General features: G+C 42.2%; 3 protein-coding genes across 11 annotated transcripts in view; 1 reads left to right on the top strand and 2 right to left on the bottom strand.

Annotated features, from left to right (window-relative positions):
- Window positions 1–772: 772 nt before the first annotated feature.
- On the bottom strand, window positions 773–4,241 carry phyh (phytanoyl-CoA 2-hydroxylase). Its single transcript, XM_029160495.3, has 9 exons — window positions 4,107–4,241; window positions 3,583–3,641; window positions 3,029–3,139; window positions 2,734–2,902; window positions 2,549–2,630; window positions 2,153–2,334; window positions 1,921–2,070; window positions 1,675–1,806; window positions 773–1,339 (listed from the first exon to the last, which is right to left on the bottom strand). Exons 1-9 carry the CDS (start codon window positions 4,170–4,172, stop codon window positions 1,286–1,288), a joined length of 1,005 nt encoding a protein of 334 aa, XP_029016328.1. The 5' UTR covers window positions 4,173–4,241; the 3' UTR covers window positions 773–1,285.
- Window positions 2,206–17,524, top strand: LOC114861319 (scavenger receptor cysteine-rich type 1 protein M130-like). Of its 5 annotated transcripts, none has more exons than XM_055511378.1 (13): window positions 2,206–2,346; window positions 3,054–3,120; window positions 3,417–3,474; window positions 8,714–8,886; window positions 9,763–10,713; window positions 10,790–11,077; window positions 11,596–11,910; window positions 12,004–12,291; window positions 14,837–15,151; window positions 15,255–15,545; window positions 15,804–16,148; window positions 16,375–16,457; window positions 16,538–17,524. In XM_055511378.1, the coding sequence occupies exons 5-13, from the start codon at window positions 10,626–10,628 to the stop codon at window positions 16,664–16,666; spliced, it is 2,142 nt and encodes a 713-aa protein (XP_055367353.1). In that variant the 5' UTR covers window positions 2,206–2,346; window positions 3,054–3,120; window positions 3,417–3,474; window positions 8,714–8,886; window positions 9,763–10,625; the 3' UTR covers window positions 16,667–17,524. The 5 variants fall into 5 exon arrangements, with proteins under 5 accessions (XP_055367353.1, XP_055367354.1, XP_055367352.1 ...); XM_055511379.1 differs by having other exon boundaries at window positions 8,714–10,430; window positions 10,681–10,713; XM_055511377.1 differs by adding an exon at window positions 7,807–7,879 and having other exon boundaries at window positions 8,714–10,713.
- The window catches only part of LOC114861302 (NACHT, LRR and PYD domains-containing protein 12-like), a 103,457-nt gene continuing 100,811 nt past the window's right edge, over window positions 17,140–19,785 (bottom strand). For all 5 annotated transcript variants that reach the window (XM_055511356.1, XM_055511353.1, XM_055511354.1 and 2 more), the window contains one exon: window positions 17,140–19,709. In XM_055511356.1, coding sequence (XP_055367331.1) covers window positions 19,177–19,709 — 533 coding nt within the window. In that variant the 3' untranslated portion in view covers window positions 17,140–19,176. The remainder of the gene's footprint in view (window positions 19,710–19,785) is intronic.

Below are 19,785 nucleotides of genomic sequence, written 5' to 3'. Positions count from 1 at the left end.
GTGATGAAATGATGTAAATTAAAAGAAGATGACAATTGAACGAACTATGGAAAATAAAAAAATGTAATTAATTAAAAAGTGAGAACAATTCTTAATTCCTAATTAAAATTTTATTAATTTACATCAAATTTGTTGGATTATATGTCTTAGTTGTAGAACATTCTAGAGTTTACAGCAAAGCACTTGCAGATATAAAGGGCGCAAAACCTTTATATCTGCCAGTGCTCTGTTTCCAATTGTGAGAGTTGAAAAAAAAGCGTCTGGTGGTGGGGTTCCAGCATGGAATTTAACCTAAGGAAAGAGAGGCTGCTCTGCTGTAAGACATTAAGTAATCATCCCCCAAACCTCTCAGTTTTCCTGCCTGTAAACCGTTTTTTAATGAGCAAGAGACAGAATATTGCCAGTACAGCGTGTCTCACGTTAAAACTGTAACTAGCTCCTCGGAGAGCATTCAAATCTTATTCCTGAAGCTGGACTGGTACAAGGGGATGGACGTAGACCAGGTTGGGCTGCTTTGCAGCCGAAGCCTGCCATAAAAACCTTATGACATTTCGCATTATCTGGGAGTACGATGCTGTATATGAATGCAGGCAATCTAATCTAAACATCGGCTCTAACGATATCTTACAGCTGCTTTGGATTAACCTTCCTGAATTCTGTCAATTCAATATCGGTCTATAGTTGTCATCCACTTGGTTTTATTTGCAAATTTTAAACTGTATTTTTCAAACAAAGCTGCTGAATACATAATAAAAATGACAGGATTACAGAATTATATTAATAATTTATTAAAATATCATATTTATTAAAGTAAGATCACAAACCTACTGTAGGATATTCTTGCACTCCACAATGAATGTAGTGTTAATGAATGTATCAGTGTTTTACCCATTTTTTCTCAGTCATTCTTCTTCAGATTTCTCTTCACATTATATCTCTCACGCATAATAACCAATCTTTTTTTAATCACTGTAAAATCAGTGTCTCTCTCTTTCCCTTACTTGTATTAAAAAAACTTATTAGGCACTTCCATACCCTCAATTCATTTGAACATTGTGCTGTGGTAAGGTACAGTGTAGCAATGAGGCAGCATTCTAGATAGAAGTGTGATTGAAGAGATCATTCTCCCCTTAAGCAAAAATCAAAACCACATGTTCCTTAGCTCTGTAGATACACCATATTGCTTTTTTTGCTATCCCGGCATTAAAATATTTTTAAATTTCAGCTCAGTGGTTGGTTGCCCTGCGGCGAACTGGGATCCCTTTGAAGCACATCTGTGGCGTCCTCACATTGAGATCCTCTCTCCCTGGACGAGACGGCCTCGTATATACCAAGTGTCCTGTCGGGTGGGAGGTAAATGTTCACGTTCAGTAAATGAAAAGACACAGGGTGCTACGTTCCCCTCACATGTTATTCATTAAACAACAATGACATCATCACATCTCACTCTGCTGCCTAGTGTGGACCACTAAATTATTAATTAGTATAAAAGCCCAGATTGGATTCATTTGAGTCTTACCCTGCAGCCTTAGTTGTTACTGTAGGTTTGTCACCGCTCTTCCTTTCTTCCTGATAAGAGCCTAGTCTCACAACCAGTGTTTTTACTGAATTTATCATCCCCCACTGCATCCACCCACGGGCTCTATTTTCAGGTTCTGGAAGGCTCGGTCTTACCTTGAGGGTGATGTTGTTCAGAGCATACTTTTTAGCTGCGACCTCCTTCACCTCCTGCTCGATGTTCTCCTGCGTAGTTCCCGTCACGTCGATGTAATAACAATCGCTGCTTGCGTAGTGGCAGGAGATGGCCTGGAAACACACACGTAAACTCACACAGCTGCATCCGAATGGTTTTGTTTTTAAATTACACGATTTCTTGTTATTTCTGTTTAGTGATTTTGTGCTACTCAGCGGGTGCAGTACCTTACGGAAACCCTGTGTCTGGTTCATGCCAGAACCGTGGATGAGAATAGGGTGGAAGAAAACTGTGTCGCCCTTCTCCATCTCCAGGTGCACCCTGGGGTGCTGAGGGTCGTAGCCACGTACTCCATGGTACATTTTATTTACGCCACCCTGAGGATGAGTGATCAGATGGTGTACGGGGCAGCTGTGATCATGCTTCTGACAGTATTTTTGTCTGTCTGTGTGTGCGTACCTCCCAATCGGGATAGTCGTGCTCCTGAAGCGAACCAGTGTGTGTTCCAGGCAGGACCACCAGGCAGCCGTTCTGCCTGCTCACTTTCTCCATCGCCGTCCAAGCGCAAACAATGCGGTCAGCTGGTCGGAATGGGAAGTAATGCAGATCCTGATGCATCGGATGACGAGACGTTTTCTTACCTAGAACAAAAGGTTTGTTCCGCTTATGTTTACTTATTCTATACATTTATTTCTCTATCAAAAAGCAAAGTGTTTTTACAAACATATGTTTTAAGCTATTTGCATTCTAGAGACAACAGAAGTCCTTTATGATTTTTTATTAATGAATCTGACAGATTTTTCATTTTTCAAATGATTTTTAGTCAAAAAATAGTAAAAATAAATTCACAATAACCTGCATCGGGAGGTTTGTTGATCAGCATGGTGTGCATGGCCATAATGTTCGGTCCAGTGAAACACTCCACATACTTCAGGATCTGAAACACAAAGAGTGTGTTTTCATTTATTGGCAAAAAATGTTTAGACCCAACCAAATAAGTGGAGGGTTGAGTGTGATCGTGTAGGTTTTTTTTTTTTTACCTGTGGTAAGGTGCAGTAACGAAACAGCTCAGGATCTTCCTGAAAGTCTTGGACTTTACTGATCGCTTTCTGATCTGGAACAAACTCAGACTTTGCGATCGCCACATCTCTCATCACCACCAAACCTGGAATCTTCACGTCCTGTCGACAGATCCGTTCAAACTCCATCCTAAAAGGGGGCACACGGATCACAATCAGCTCCTCACTGGACATATTTCTTCTTCACAGCAAACTGCCCCACATTTATCTTATGTGCTTATGCACTGGGTGGAATGTATCAGTGTTTTTATGTCACCTGAACTTGTCAATGTCTTCATCAGACACCAAATTCTTGATGAGGAGGAAGCCATTATCCTCATAAAAAAGGCGCTGCTCTGGAGTCAGCAGGTCAGTATCAAACGTGTATCTGTGAAGGAAGTGGACAGTAAATGCTGTCATATGTTGGTTTAGGAGGATGAAAAGCTGCTACTGTGACAAACATTGGTTAAAGTTTCGTCCACCAGCCTCAGACCCTAAAACAACAACTAGTACCAGTTTTATACGGTATAATATAATATATATAATATACGGTAGTTACATTGCGTTCATATAGCAATTGCTTTGTTTTGCATTGTAAAACTGCAATAAAATCTACAGGAGAGTCAAACATGAAAGCAATAACATCTGTAATTGCACATCTATAGTAGGTGGGAACATTATGAAACAAGACTAGAGGACAGCGCCCCCGAAACTGTGACAAAGGTGAGTGATAACGATCGGGTTGTATAAGTATATTTACACGAGACTTTACCCTGAGGCTGCAGCTTAAAATGCTGTTTAGAATTAGTTAATATCAAACCGCGATGTTACCTCAGCCTCTGTTGTGGGTGACTGTGGGTGAAGGTTTGAGCAGATGTTGGGGAAACACTCTGAACAACAGTTAAGGTGGAAACGCGGCTACAAACAATGCTCGAGTTTCGTTATTACTAAATAACACACATACTGTGTGTTATGTAAAACTAATAGGTAGCATCTGAAACCATAACGGACCTAAACCAGCAAGCTAGCTAGCTTTAAGTTGACATAAACAAACTTTAGCAACAGACGCTATTTTAAGCTATGATATAAGATATGATTGACTTTACATGGTTAATTCAGACTAGAGCCGTTACAAATGCGCTACACAATCATAGTCATATAGCGGCGTTGCTGCAATTAGAACCTCCATTAATAGAACCGTGATAAACAGAATGCTAACTTATATCTGCAAATCCAGAGGCCCCGCCGTCCACAGGGGGACCCAGGCCCCCTCACACACAGCTATAGCCGACCGGGGAGCTAGCTGCTAGCGGATAAGCCCCGGTCAAGACCGCGATGGCGTGACAAAAGGATACGATCGCAGCGGGTGATCGATCAAGGTGATTGATCAACAGCCTGAGTCTGTCCGCAGCCCGAGACATGTCGCAGTCGCGCCGTGGTGCAAAATGATCCGTGCACTTACGGAAAGCGTAACAAAAGTGGGGACAAGTGTCGTGCAAAAAAGTGCCTGTCTGACAAAAACGGACTGCTGTACGCGGGCGCGCGCACCGCCTCCTGGAGACGCGTGACAGTCCGAGTCCGCAGCTGCTTATTTCGGGTTTAAACTGTCATAACATGTGAATACTATCCGCTATATGTTTTCCAGTGGTCGTACTGATGCCACGTCTTTTAGATTCGATCGTAACTGTTTGTTTGTTCCTACGGTACATGTTTACTTCACGTGTCTGCTTGAAAACTGCACGAGGTCAGTTTAGACTGTATGAAATTAAAAATATCGAATAGGTTAGTGACGTGAAGCCATGTTATTTCATTAGTTTTATTGTGTATGAGATCAGTTAAATCTTGTTTTTTGACAATCTTTGTTTTGGTGAAGTGTCCAGTTTGTTGGTGGTGAGGTGGAGGCAGGGTTGTTTCTAGGGTGACACATGTATTGAATGATCATTTTGATTTGGTGTTTGTGTTAGAGGAACGCAGGAGGGCTGATGGTGAGAAAACCAGGCTGTAGAGGGTGATGAGGGCAGTAGAGGAGGACACGTCACACAGTTAAGAGGTTCAGAGCAAAGGATGAGGTGGTGGTGGTGATTGTTTTTGGCCACTAGATGGCGACACCTCAATGGCAAAGATGACCACTAAGTTCAGGCACAGACAATTAATGCAAACAGTTTTCAAACCGGAGACAGCATCGTCTATTTCATTCAAACCCGCTTGAGGTTTGAATATCAATGACTGAAATTTTACCTTTCCTAAAATAAATTCCTCAAATTAGTAGAACACCTTTCCTTTATAGTACTACTTAGTACTTCATAGACTACTACCACAACAAATATCTACTCATATTACTGCATGGTTTTAGAATAATCCATTACTAAAGTATTTTACGGGTCAGTTACATTAATATCAATGACTGAACTTTGACCCTAATTTAAGTTCCCCAAGTCGCTGAGAGCGACACTGAAGCTTTTTCTCCTGCTGCTGTCAAACCTTACCATTAGAGCTGTGAACCTTTGATCCTTTGATAAGTTTGAAGTAACAAGTCAGACAGTGCAATTGTCTGTATGATCTCTTATATATTCATATTTTTTATTTACTGTTACATAATTTTTTAGATGTACTGTAATCTGAAATATTTGTACTGTAGTCTAAATTGTACTGTTGTATTGTACTGCTCTCATCTTTTACTGTAGTTCTGCCACATAAATCAAATTTTTTTTTCTTTCACCTACCAGCATAATTCCAATCTAACATACACAACACTTTAATAACAAATTCAACTTATAATGAACAGTTGGTGTAATTGTGTTTAGTAAGTTTAAAAAAAACACTTTTGTCTTTGTAATCACATCATGCACTAGGAAGCCTGTAGCCTTGTTAAGGACAAATGAAGCAGTGCCTGATACTGTACCAGCTATTGCTTCTTCAAATTTGTCTTTATTTCCAGACACTGCTCATGGAACCATCGCTTGCAGCTGTCACACTGTAACAGCAGCATAAATGCACACATTTGTTTATTATTAGGGTAATATCAAAGACATAATATATTACATGTATAAAACCATATGCCCCTCTCTTTCCCTGTTTATTCTGTTTCCACCGTTCAAAATCAACCCTGTGCATCTATAAAAGAAGAGGGCAGAAAAATTAGCAAAGAAATCAGCAGTTAATATTCAACCGTACATGATGATGATGATGTTGAGTAAAAAAGGAATTTGTTGCAATTGAAAAAGTTAGATGACATAATTTAATTACCTTGTTTGTTGTTTCATTTCAAGTTATCCTCTTCTTTAAGGAGCCTCTTAGAGTCGCCCAAGGTCAGCTACCGCAGAATGACAATATCCTTAAATAAACGATAGGCACATTACTTTAAATGTGATCGTTAAAGATATGAACTGACCGAAGAGGCGCATGTGGAAGGAATTTTTTTAGGAACTTTGGCATATTCTTTTGACAGTGGTATGTATTGGATTGTCCAGCTGTTTTCAGTTTTGCCTGACTGATCACTTTTTCAAAATGTTCCTGAAATGGCGTTGGCCCCAAGTCAATCTGTAAACGATAAAGTTAGAAACCAGTCCCTAAGACCATCAGAAATAAAAGCTTACCACAAAGTTGTCCTTAATTTCGGCAGAACCATCAACGTCTGGCTCTTTCTGAGCTGTTAGTTAGTGTTTTTCTCAAACGTCTGCCACTATGTGCACTTCCAAAAAGCACTGCTGCACTCAGGACTGCCTCATCTAGCTGTTGCAGCGTAGTCATGCAAGTCATGAGCCCAAAGGTGTGCATGGCCAGTGTTTAGTGCACTTAAAAAAACACCCACAAAATACCTTAAAAACTGTAATTGTTTTTAGAATTTAGTTTAGAAATAAAGCATATTTAATTAGAACATCACTTACTGTTTCTTTTGCATTTTTCATAATGTGGCTCAGACATTGATGTAGGATAGTAAGTGCCAGTGAGTTCTCCTTCGCTTGTCCTTTGACAATGTGATGTAAAAATAATGGCACAGTAGTTCGTGTATGTAGATTAAGTCCACAGAAATGAAAAGAAATTGATTTAATCAAAACTAAAGAGCCATCACAGATGTACATGAGAGGTTTTTCATTATGTTTCGTCCATGGAATTTAACACGATAAGTAACAAATGAACCCAGAAAGTGAGACACTGATGCTGTTGTGTGGTCACATGTAACATACTGTACGTAGGTGGCCACAGGAACAGGGAAACGTCCTTTAATTGGATGTCGCTCCAACAGTTCACAGACGTAAAAAGGAGACTTTTAATCTCTGCTCTTTTTTCATAACACTTCCAGTTGCATCTACTATATACAACATCTTCCTTTGAGATGGTTTTGAACAACTGGATAGTTTTTTGTAACCAAAGCATAACTTCATTGGGTTTTAATGAAACAATCCTGTTTGTCATCCTTATCCTGGGACATACAGTAATGAGCAAACTGCTTCTTGTGTTTTCGTTACTTTTTCCCTTGACTCCAAGACAGTATTCTTAATCCGACTGGTGTCGGTGCCTCATCCAGAGTTTAACACAGTTTCTTCTAATTTATTTAAATTCTCCAGGTACAGTCTTCAAGGACATTTTGATTGCAGAATGCCGAAAATGATACGCCTCTTGTCTGCTCTGATTGGCCTCCATTTTAATTGTTCATAGTAATAGTAGTAGTAGTAGTAGTGCTTCACTGTCTCTCCCTGGAGGTAGACATCTGCTTTAAGGGCAGTCTTGTTTTCTACTACAACTTTGGGACAGTCATCAAAAGTGCAGATTCCAGAGCACACAAAAAGAGTTGTTTGTCTCTGAGACTTCCAGAGACTTGACACTGCCTCTTGAAAGCAAAGCAGCGGGTCAAAGGTCAAAAGCATGGGAAAAACAGGATTACACCAATGCTTTCCTTAGTGTCTGATTTAGCATTTGGGATTGTTCCGTGAAACCAGTACTGTACACGATACTTAGAAATATGAAGCTTTATAAATATTGTAATTACCTGAATTTGCAATATTACAATTGGTCACATCATTAAAACTACAATAATATTTTTTTTCTCATCAGTGATGTCCTTATCACGAGTTGAGCTCCGGTCCTCCTGGTTTTTCCAATTCTCTCTGCTGATTACCTTGATCAGGTGTCACTTGGAGGGTGGATTTGGTGCCAATAAGTAGGATTTCTTAGCATTTGGAATGCAGTCTTTGCACAAAGAGCTCGAGTTGCCACTTTCTCGGTATGCGCTCTCTGTCTCCAGGCATAGTAACAACATTGGAGGGAGTTTTTTACTGCTTGATATAATATAATTTTTTGTTTTTACTGTATGCCTGGAGTGTTGACTAAAAAAGAAAAACACAATTACATTACACATCACTACTAATATCAAAACATACAAGTAATCTATGAAGTAACTTGGATTTCACGTACCTGATAAAATAGTTACTGTTGTAAAGTAGTCTGTCCCCTATCTATTTTGATTTTGTGAATTACAGCGTTTAACAATCTGTTGTGCAAAACATGGTTAATGTTCCTCCTGATTTTGAGGAAGAATCGTCCACGTAGAGAACAAACTCTTCTTTTTGAGTTTTCCACTACTTCCTTCCAAGACAAGATAAGTTGTCTGAATCCAAACACAACGCTGAGGCTTTCTATACATCCATGGTGCTATGCCTCACTTAGCTATGCATTTAGAGTCAGCGTCCAATACTAAACTGCAGACTTTCACACTGTTAATGTTGTCCTCTCTGCTGCTGTGTCTCTTATACTTTTACCGTTCTTTGTAAGTTCTATCGCTGCCACCATGTCATGTTGTGCTGACACTTATTAATGAACGACCTACATGTACCCAAACCAATCACATTTTGTACACCTGGCTACATACGTAACCCAACCAGGAGCTCAACACTCACCTTCACAATAAAAGTCTTTATGACTGCAACACTAGTATCTATTGTTACGACTTCTACCCTTGCAGGACCCCGGAACACAACCTGGCTGCTCCTCCACACAGCAAACCAGTGAGAAGTCCATGGACGTTGAGCTGGAGTCACTGGACTCCCAGCAGCAGTGATCCTTCTGTGTGGTGCTCAACATTCAGTAACATCTGGATCAACACTGGACTGGTTCATTAGTGGAGATCAACATTATGTGAGATGAGTACTGTGGTTCTCTGAGGAAGCCGTCATACTGTTTTTATGGTCATGTTATTTGATATGAAATGTCATGAATTAAAAAGCGCCTAAACTGATTTATTTATTACTACATAAATATTATTTATATATATCCACTTTCTGTTTTTATACATAATGACCAATATTGCCTGCAAAAGAGCATTAGTATTATCAAAAGTTAAGTTAATTTTAACTGAAACATTTTAGTCCTGAAAAGGAAAAAAATCACTATACTAATATTCAATATTGAAGCTATTAGTTCATAGCAAAGCATAGCATCTATGTAGGCGTATATCAGCAGCTGCTGCATGTCTCAAAATGTCATGACAGACTGCTCTGTCCTGATTCTTATCCTGATAAGATAAAACGACTGGTGAAGAAATCGCTTCTATGCCATCAGAGTTTTTGCAAATACATTCCACATCATTGCAGAATAAAAAAAGGCTGATAATAAACTAAAATTGACTGGTGGGTGAGCTGGAGCAGGACTGTGGTTTCTAATATATCCAAGTCATTTCTTGTCATTTCCCAGTGCAGGACTGGGGGCTACAGCAGATAAAAGACGGAGACAGTTCAGGATGAGACATCTCATGTCTCATGTGTCTGTTCTATCAAGTCGTTACCAACTAAACTGAAATGATGTTTTAGTAGTGACAGTTATCAGATGGTAGTAATAATATAGGCCACTTTTATCTGATCTGTCATGGTAACAGTCCTCATTTGTCGTCTGACGGAAACTTTTCACCAGATTAAAGTTTAAACAGAGCCAACCTATAAGAAACATAATTATTATCAACCAATGCAGGGCCATTCATGAGCATTAAATACTGGCTAATATTTTTATTATATGCAGGCTGATGCTGCTCAGCCTGTTTTAGTTGCCATGGAGCGAACCACAGTCCAACATGTGATCAGACAACAGCATCATCCATCCACCTGGATGAGGGGAGGGGTCTGGATGGCTGCTAAAACCACCAAGGTGTCCAAGCAGCCAAGCTGAGATGCAGGTTCACCCACACGTGTTCACCGTTCATGTCTCCAGCTGCTTTAGAGCCACCACTGATCTGAACATCGTGACTGAGGGGGGAACCAGAGAGAAGCCACAGTGATCACCATCAACACCATGTCTGATAGCGGCTTTTTTATCGGATGCATGTTTGACTTAAACAAAGTGCAGAGAATCTAATTCTCTTTACTCAGAAACCAAGACATGAGACCTGCTGCTTTAGTTTCTGCTGTCTATTATTATAAAACTAGTATTGACAGTACTGTCTTTGACCTGCTGGTAGGAATTTGTTCAATGCAGTACTTGTACTAGTATCAGAGTATTTGTCAACCTTAGATCTGCTTCACTAGAGTTGAGCTAAGTCTCAGCGAGATTCGGTCAGATGTAGTGGACTGAAGCCCCACCTGCTTCTGGTCCAGCGTAAACACTGAGGACACCAGTGTCCAACAGGCTGTGACTACAGCTGGACATGGGTCACCTGCTGCTACTGCTGCTGCTGCTGCTGTGGAGCTCAGGTACTGCTCTGCTGCACACACTAAAAGAAGTAAAGATACATTCTTCAAACTTCAAACAGTTTTTATTTCTATTTATTGGTATTCTTTGCTTTTTCGCTTTTGTAAAATTTACGATATGAGTAAAATACAAGAGAAGCTGAGTCATTGTTTTATTCTTATAAGACACAGGCTTTAAAAAGTGTTGGTTCTGTTCACATGGTCCTATCAGATTGCTGCTCTACACTGACATTTTCTGTGATTCCCTCCTCAGGAGCCCAGGCTGAAGGAAAACACATGCCAACAGGTGAAGAAACAGAAAGAATCACAAAAGTAGCCGTCAAAGTTTACTTTCACCTTTTACTGACTCTGCTTAATTCCAGAATCTGTCAGGTTGGTGGGAGGAGACAGTCGCTGTGCAGGCATACTAGAGCTAAAACATAAAGGAGACTGGAAACACGTGTTGGGATTTGAGTGGACCCTAAAGAAAGCAGCTTTCGTCTGTAGAGAGCTGGATTGTGGTTCTGCTCTTTCTACGAGACAGATACATGAGTCTCCAGGGATACCTGTGTTGAGGATCAAATTTGACTGTCTTCAGTCTGGATTTACTCTTGAGAAGTGTATCAGAGGATTTTACTCTGCTTCCTCCTCCCTGTACCTCACCTGTTCAGGTAAGTGCATCATTGGCATCATCATCATCACCATCATCAGTGACACATTTATTATCTGTCAGACATTACTGTCAAGACAAAACAAATGTGTGGAGATGTTGTATCAATATGATCTTGGATCGGGTGTGGTGTTGCCCATCATGCCCTGTGGTTTTACAGTAGATAGAAGAAACTGCATTCTTGGTCTCATGAGGTCCAAGGCAGACCCTGAACACAACCTGGTCCAGCATGTCCCTTCTGATCCCCTGTCCATGACCAGAACCAGACATAGGAACGATTTAACCTTACTTGCTGAGATCATAAGAACCATTCCTGTACACTAACCTGCCACTGCTGCTTTCAGTGAACCTTCAGGATATTAGCACATCATCAGACATATTAAATATGAATGCATTGTTAAAGTGTGTGGTTGCTGCTATGGAAGATGAACTTATGTTAGTTCTGAGTCCAGTTGGTTTCAGGACATGTCTTCACAGTGAGTATCTGCTGTCTTTTGTGTTACTGTTTCTCCTCTCCAGACTCTGTCAGGCTGCTGAATGGGACTGGTCTGTGTTCAGGCAGACTGGAGGTCAGGTCCAACCAGTCCAGCCAGTGGTGGTCCTCAGTGTGTAAAGCTGACTTTGACCTGCAGGATGCAGAGGTGGTCTGTAGGGAGCTTGGCTGTGGGGCTCGTTCAGCCCTCCAGGGGGCGCTCTATGGAGAAGTGGAGGATCCAGTGTGGTCCAAAGAGTTCCAGTGTGGAGGCAATGAGTCTGCTCTGCTGGACTGTAGAATCTCAGACTCAGCCAGAACCACCTGCTCACCTGATAAAGCTGTTGGACTCACCTGCTCAGGTAGACGAGGAGCTGCAGCTTGCATTCCGTTAATTTCTGTTCTAGTGAAGGTTACACTGTTGTTTTACTAACAACTCTCTCCTTCCTGTTCAGAACCTGATGAATTCCGGTTGGTGGGAGGAGACAGACGCTGTGCAGGTAGACTGGAGCTAAAACATGAAGAGGACTGGAGACCAGTGGATCCATCTGACTGGACCCTGAAAGAAGCAGCTGTTGTCTGTAGAAAGTTGGGCTGTGGTGCTGCTGTCTATTTAGAATTGAAAAGAGAGTACTTAGGGAGACTTGCTTGGTTGATTGAATGTGTTCAGTCTGGATCTGCTCTGAAGGAGTGTGCAGAATCATCTTACACTTCTCTTCCTTCCTCAAAACTCACATGCTCAGGTAAGTGACAGCATGACTGTATCTGATTCTGGTTCAGGTCAGAGTCTGGTGTTTACCATCATGCTTTATAGTTTTACAGCAGGTAAAGAGAAACTGCAGCCTTGGTCTCATGATTACATTGTTTACTACATGTACGTATACGTACTCTTTGTATGTATACATACATGTATGTATGAAAGATGTCCGAGCCAATCGGACAGAAAACAAAGTGAGCTGATCACCAGACCTCAAACCTGCATGGAACTTGTGGATTGAAATGAGCCCCGTCTATGTTGGACCAGAGTCAGATCACGTTTTCAGTAGGTGTAGTCAGTGTCATCCTAATTGTCATTGTCAACGTCACTGCTGCCCCTCATCCAGTCAGAATAGCCTGGAAGAGTCGTCAGCTAAAGATGAATGTCCTGTGTCAGAACCCATACAAGTCCAGTTAGGTAATTTTCAGAGACCCTGCTGAGTGGCTGAGGTGTAGTGACTGACCTACTGTAACTGCCGTTGGACTACCCAGGCTGTGGTCTCCAGGGGTTCGCCCTCCATGCACAGCCGCATAGTATGTGTATAGGTTTGAATGGAGCACTACACGGGGCGAGCATGAGCATGCCTGAGCAAGAGAAAGGGTAAGTGTGACAGAGGGGTGAGGGCGGTTTAGGCCGCATTCCTTGTGGTGCCTGGGCAGTGATACTGCAGTCCCTGGGTCTTGCTCATCTTTTCCTAGCTGTGGGTTGCGGGGAGCGATGGGAAGGGTAGCGAAGCTAGCCTGGAATCTGGCTCTGCGGACCTCGGTACCTTGCTTACCAACTACATCACTCCACACTCATCCACTTAGGTCTGTGAGGGGCGTCCTACTGATTGAGGGACCGGGGCTACTGGAAAGTGGTTCCACCAAACCGTCCCTCCTACAGTAAGTGGGGTGCTCTGCAGTTTTAAATACATTAGGCATACACACTCATCCAAGACTTTGGAGGATGCCTCCGGTGGGGCCAGTAGACAGAGCCTTCGCTTTAATGGCTCTGTTTGCTGGCCCCTTTGGAGAACTGGCGGTCTCCCAAAGTTCCTCATACCTAGCCACATATGCATACATTCAGGGCCGGGGAGTGGGCTCTTTTGCTGGGGCATAGACTACACAATAGACACCTTGGTTGCGGGACACTGTTACACATCCACATCCACTCGTCCCAACCTGGGACGAGTGGATATGTGATGATGTGTGTGTGTGTTTGTTTGTGTGTGTGTGTGCGTGTGATTGGGTATGCCTGAGGTGCAATTAGTGTATAGGGGGTCCATTTCCCACTCGCGGTACGTAGATCCGCTGCCTGGGTTGTCTCTTTTCTGGCGGCACGGGCCGATGGGGTACGCCATGCTCCGCTTGTGGGGGGGTGGTCGACTGGGGATGAGTCCCACTCTGGGTGCAGGGGCTTTTCCTAGCGGGCTCTCTATGGACCGCGGGTCCTCGGGCTCCACTCTCTCAGGCCGACCCTCCCACCGGGGGGAGTCTTTACCCATGGTTCTCATGGGGCGGACAGTGTTGACCCACGGTGGCCCACTCTGACCTCGGGTGCTGTCTCTGTGGCTGCTGCAGCTCTGTGGGGGGCTCTGTGTGGGCGGCTTGGGTCACAATACCTGCCCTCCTGGAACTGAAGGTGTGGCTCCCTGGCTGCTAGGTTTACTCCCTTCGCTCGTTGTCTGGGTGTACTGTCAAAGCTCCTCCCATCACCCTGGGTTTCACAAGTTGCCTTTTTATTGCACCAACGTCTGCCTCACCCTTTGTGTGAACAATGTTAAACTACAGCTTTACTAACCTTGTAGTGGGACACCCAACACCTGAGCTGATAAACAGGCTTCATAATGTGTGATTATGGAAGTTGTGACGTTGTATGTCATGGCTATTATTAAGTATTATGAGATTATGTATAATAATGCATATGTGTATGTATATGATATATGTCTGAGTGTGTGCATATACAGTACCTAAACACTAATACTATTATTTGTATTAATATTAATTTCAGAGGTAAACCACAGTACATCAGTTGTTTAGTTGTAAATGTGTCAGCCTAAGGTACGTCCCTACTTTTTTTTTGCCTTTTGTTTGCTTAAGTGATTTGTTTGGTTTCAGCAGCTGGTTGCACCAACCCATGTATTCATGTATTTGTGTATTCAGCCTAATACATGCTGCTTGTTGAACTGCCAGACAGGACAAAAAAAAAGACCCTGCAGACCCTGAACACACCTGTATTTCTTCTGACCGGAGCTACAGAAACCTGTACACCACCAGAACTAAACATAGGAATGGTTTGATCCTACATGCTGTGATGATTACAACCATCTCTGTATATTAAGCTGCCACTGCTGCCCTCAGAATATATGATAATATAATATGAACCTTCAGAATATAAGCACATGATCAGATATATTAAATGTAAATGTGATGTTAAAGTGTGTGGTTCTGCTGTTGATGATAAACCGATGTTGTTTCTGAGTCCAGTTGGTTTCAGGACATGTCTTCACTGAGTGTCTGCTGTCTTTTGTCTCTGTTTCACCTCTCCAGACTCTGTCAGGCTGCTGAATGGGACTGGTCTGTGTTCAGGCAGACTGGAGGTCAGGTCCAACCAGTCCAACCAGTGGTGGTCCTCAGTGTGTGAAGCTGACTTTGACCTGCAGGATGCAGAGGTGGTCTGTAGGGAGCTTGGCTGTGGGGCTCCTTCAGCCCTCCAGGGGGCGCTCTATGGAGAAGTGGAGGATCCAGTGTGGTCCAAAGAGTTCCAGTGTGGAGGCAATGAGTCTGCTCTGCTGGACTGTAGAATCTCGGACTCAGCCAGAACCACCTGTTCACCTGATAAAGCTGTTGGACTCACCTGCTCAGGTAGACGAGGAGCTGCATCTTGGATTCCGTTAATTTCTGTTTTAGTAAAGCTTACTCTGTTGTTTTACTGACTGACACCACTGACACTCTGCTTTCTGTTCAGAACCTCATGAGATTAAATTGGTGGAAGGAGGCAGTCGCTGTGCAGGTAGACTGGAGCTGAAACATGAAGAGGACTGGAGACCATTGTTTGGATCTGACTGGACCCTTAAGGAAGCAGCTCTTGTCTGTAAAGAGCTGGATTGTGGTTCTGCTGTTTCTATAAAAAAAGAGAGAAAGCAGTTCTCCAAACCTGTGTGGAAGATTAGCTCTGACTGTGTTCAGTCAGGACTTCTACTAAAGGGGTGTATACAGTCTACTTACAGTACCTCCACCTGGAATCTCATCTGCTCAGGTATGCGCATCAGTGATATCGTGTCTGACATCACTTGGAGGATCCTTCCTCTGTTACAGTAACAGTTTGTAGTTTCCACTGAATTAGTTTCCAGAACAATTTTGTTTCTGAAAGCTTCAGACTCTTCATAGATGCTAAACTTCACCTGATGGAGGAACATTCCTTATCCTTCAGTCACATGACATCAGTGAGATAACTTTGTTGAACAACATTGTCTTTAATCATCTCTGTGCCCTTTCATCATCTCTGTCTTTACAGACCTGCTTCTTCAGCCAATCATCGCTGTTTCTTCCGTTGATGGGGTCTCCAAGGCCTATGAGCAGGGGTTGCTGCTGATGGGCAGAGTGCTCAGAGGTTTCAGCTTCACAATCAGCTGCTCTATCCAGCCACAGTACCCAGGAGGCTCCTTTCAGCTCAACTTCATATCTTCCTTCTTCAATGCAGAACACAACTACACCCAACCAGCTGTCAATCACTCTGCCTATTTCCTGTTTCCTGTTGCAGAACCCGCCCACCAAATAAACTACACCTGTGTTTATCAAGTGTATGTTTTTTCCCATACCTTCTCCTCTGAGAGCCATCCGTTGTCTGTCAGTGTCTCTGGTAAGTGAACCCGAGAAACTTATACTCTATGTCACTGACTGTTTAACTCCAGCTTTGAATAAGGTTAGCTTTATTCAGTATAAAAGTAAGATTCACAGGCAGGAGGAAAGACAGACAGAGCAAAAAACAGTAAGATGAAGCTAAAGAGTTAAGAGTGTCAAACCATACAGGAGAGTCAGGTCAGTCCAGTCTGTGTCTAATGATAATTGTGGACATGTTTGATCAGATCCACCAGTGTTTCCCCTCAGAGTGGTCTTCCAGCCTGTGACTCTTCTGCTGCTCAGCGCTGCTCTTTACTTCTGCTGTAAGGTACTGGAAACACCTGTGTTTACTGGACTGAGCAGATGAGCTCTGCAGGAAGTCACATCTGTGCTGTCATGTCTCTCCAGGCCAGGGGGCAGACATCCAACAGACAAGAGGACACTGAGCTGGTGAACTATCCACTGGGTGTTGGTGCAGTTGAAAGGGAAGGAGACGTACAAGGAGATCACCTCCTGTCCAGTGGGATCATTTCCTGATGTTCTCTTTAAGAAACTTGACAAAGCTGACTGGGCAAAAGTTCAAATTTAATCAGGTTTGGAGGTCAGGATACTGTGTAACAGCACATACAAATTAACATTGTGTGCAGTGTTAATCAGAGATAACCTGTGAAGATTATACCATTTTGTCTTTTTTGTCTTTTTTTAACAATTCACAACAATGCCTTTTCTTTTGCTGTTACAACATGGCAATTTCAATGATTGCAGGTGATCTAATCTAATCTAATTTAATCTAATCTAATCTAATTCCAATCTAATCTAAATAAAAACTGTTTTCACATTAACCACCGCAAGCAAACGTGCTGTTATTTTCTACTCCTTTCTGAAACGGGTGTTTGTCAATAGAGTTTGTGCACAGATACCTTCCATGTGCTTATGTGCTTTTCTGTAAAATAAATGTCACCTGATATCTTTACAAATTGGTTAAAGAAGTAGTACAACTGGCACAGCAGGTCTTTATGAATTCATTTTATTAAGAAAAAATGTTTTACAAAAAATGAGGAATGAAGTTGATACAGTATCTACAGTATGCTCTTATGAGTTCATAAAACCTGTAGACAGGAATCTACAGAAAGCTTACCAGAATAAACAAGTAGGGTTCCAACTACAAAATTACATCAGATACTGTAGCATCCATTTATTGTGAAAACACAACTATAGCATGGTTCATTTTTACATTGGTTCTGATTTGCTTTTTGCCATGTACATCTTCAACCAGGTAAAGGTAGTCTCTTGTTCTGTGCAGTTCAGGCAATGCATACTGTAATTTGGAGAGGATTTCTTCTGTGTGGGAAACTGTTGGCAAAGTCTTGTTTCTGAATAAAAATAAAAACAATTTCCCATGTCCTGTACAGTACATTATTGTCCAATATACACAAGCACAATCTGTGCCCTTTTCCTAGTTCCACAAACACTTTCACTGTTCTCTGGCTGATTACGCCCATGCCATTTTTAGAAAAACAGATTAACCTGTCTACTTTTTGGGTTATGTTTTTGTCCATAAATTGTGATTGAACAATAGAAGTGCTCAATGTATCAGATGTTTGAATTAATAAAAACTCTTCAATATATAAATTGAGAAAACAATAATCAGCGAATCAGGCTTAGTGTTATCAACAATCCTCATTACTTAAATATTCCTGGAGGTTCCTGCACAGTGAACATTCTTCACAGTAAAAATCTCTCTACCTTGATACCCTATATAACACTGCAGTGCATTATGATAAGCCTGACTTTCCACTTCACCAGTGACAAAATAGAAGATATTCTAAACAGCTCGTGACCAGGGTGGGTATTGTCTTTTATTATGATCCATATCCTGTTGAGACATATAGCGCTTCCTATTCTTGGCTGAACAACCAGGATACCACACTGTGAGACAGTGTGCAAGGGCTCTCTCAGTACCCTCGCACAGATTTTTTTGCGAAACAGTTTCAAAAAGTGCAGTCTCTGCTGGGATTTCTTAACAATGGTTGTTGTGTGATCGGTCAAGGAGAGATCCTCTGAGATGTTTATTCATCTAAGATGAGATCCGCGCTACCTCATCACCATTGATACACAACATCCTCTTGTTCTGTCTGAAGTCAATGATCATTTCCTTGGTTTACCTGGTGTTCAGCTCCAGGTTATTGTTCATTGCACCACTTGGTGTTGCTTTTGGTGTTGCTTGTACCTCCTCCCTGTACTCCAAATTGTCTGCTCCTGTTATTAGGCCAACCACTCTTGTGTCGTCCGCATTTTTAATTATTATGTTGTAGGAATGAATAGAAGTGCATTCATAGGTGCACAGGGAGGAAAGCAGAGGAATGAGCACACAGCCCTGTGGGAAGCCAGGAATACATGTGATAATAAAAGAGGAGTTGACGCAAGGAAGTCATAGATGCAACGGTTTATCCGCCAGTATGCCAGGTACAGTATGATGATATTGAATGCTGAGCTGTAATCAAGTAATCAATAAACATAACTGAAGTGGCTGATCTCAACAAACTCTACCAATGGCTTGAAAGGGCTGGGCGGAAAGACAGCACAGAGGCACTCATCCTGGCCGCACAGGAGCAGGCCCTGAGCACCAGAGCCATAGAGGCCCAGATCTACCACACCAGACAAGACCCAAGGTGTAGACTGTGCAAAGAGGCCCCTGAGACGATCCAGCACATAACTGCAGGGTGTAAGATGCTGGCAGGGAAAGCATACATGGAACGCCACAACCAAGTGACTGGCATAGTATACAGGAACATCTGCGCGGATTATAGATTGGTTTGTGTCTGCTGTCTGCTGGTCTGTATTTATTACTTTTGTCAGGTAAGTCAAAATATTTTTATGACTATTGTGGTTTTGATTTTCATTAAGATTAGGAATAAGAAACCATTTACTTGTCCTGCAGAGGGGAAATTGCGTAAGCCTCTTAACTGAGGTGTATCAACAATTTTGTCTACGTGTGTACCAGTATGTTCCAAAGTTCAACATTCTCTCACAGGATCTAACTCTCACTACGATACATCACACAGAGACACTGAAGAACCGGACCAAAACCTAAACCCAGGATAAAGAGGTTCAGTGAATGTGGTGTTGAAGGTGTGAAGGTGGATATGTTTGTCAGAGGAGACTCTGTAGAAGGACAGAAAACCAGCAGGACAGTCCACATACACTGATACTCTGTCAGACACAGAGGAGGAGTGGATAGATGTTTCTGTGTTATTGTGTTTGACAGAGTAGCCACCAACATTAGAACAGATCAGACTCCAGGACTGGTCGTTGCACCCAAACTCACAGTCTATACCATCTCCTTTCCTCCTAATTTGTCTGTAACTAACTGATATATTGATACTTCCTTTCCACTCAACCTCCCAGTAACTGCGACCAATCAGACCATTGTTACACAGCAGCTGAGGACACTGGTCAAATCTGTCTGGATGATCAGGATATGACTGTTCCATCCACACATGCGTCACCTTCCTGTTGTTGTCAGACAGTCGTAGTTTTTTGTTCACTGTGTTTGTGTCAACTGTGAGTTTACAGAAATCTGATGGTGAAAACAAGACACAAGGTGCAGTTACTGATCTATCATCAGTTTAATAAGGACAGTTTGATAATGACCC

Source organism: Betta splendens, chromosome 9, assembly GCF_900634795.4.
Source record: "Betta splendens chromosome 9, fBetSpl5.4, whole genome shotgun sequence".
Lineage (NCBI taxonomy): Eukaryota > Metazoa > Chordata > Actinopteri > Anabantiformes > Osphronemidae > Betta > Betta splendens.
This window is presented reverse-complemented; position numbering and strand designations above follow the sequence as displayed.

Excerpts from the sequence above, each read along its gene's own strand:
- phyh (XM_029160495.3), bottom strand. The coding sequence starts at position 4,172 with ATGTCTCGGGCTGCGGACAGACTCAGGCTGTTGATCAATCACCTTGAT. Across the intron at positions 2,335-2,548 it reads CAACAAACCTCCCGATGCAG|GTAAGAAAACGTCTCGTCAT; the intron begins GTTATTGTGAAT and ends CTTTTGTTCTAG. Across the intron at positions 2,071-2,152 it reads ACGACTATCCCGATTGGGAG|GGTGGCGTAAATAAAATGTA; the intron begins GTACGCACACAC and ends ACTCATCCTCAG.
- LOC114861319 (XM_055511378.1), top strand. The coding sequence starts at position 10,626 with ATGGTCCTATCAGATTGCTGCTCTACACTGACATTTTCTGTGATTCCC. Across the intron at positions 10,714-10,789 it reads AGGAAAACACATGCCAACAG|AATCTGTCAGGTTGGTGGGA; the intron begins GTGAAGAAACAG and ends GCTTAATTCCAG. Across the intron at positions 11,078-11,595 it reads CCTGTACCTCACCTGTTCAG|ACTCTGTCAGGCTGCTGAAT; the intron begins GTAAGTGCATCA and ends TCTCCTCTCCAG.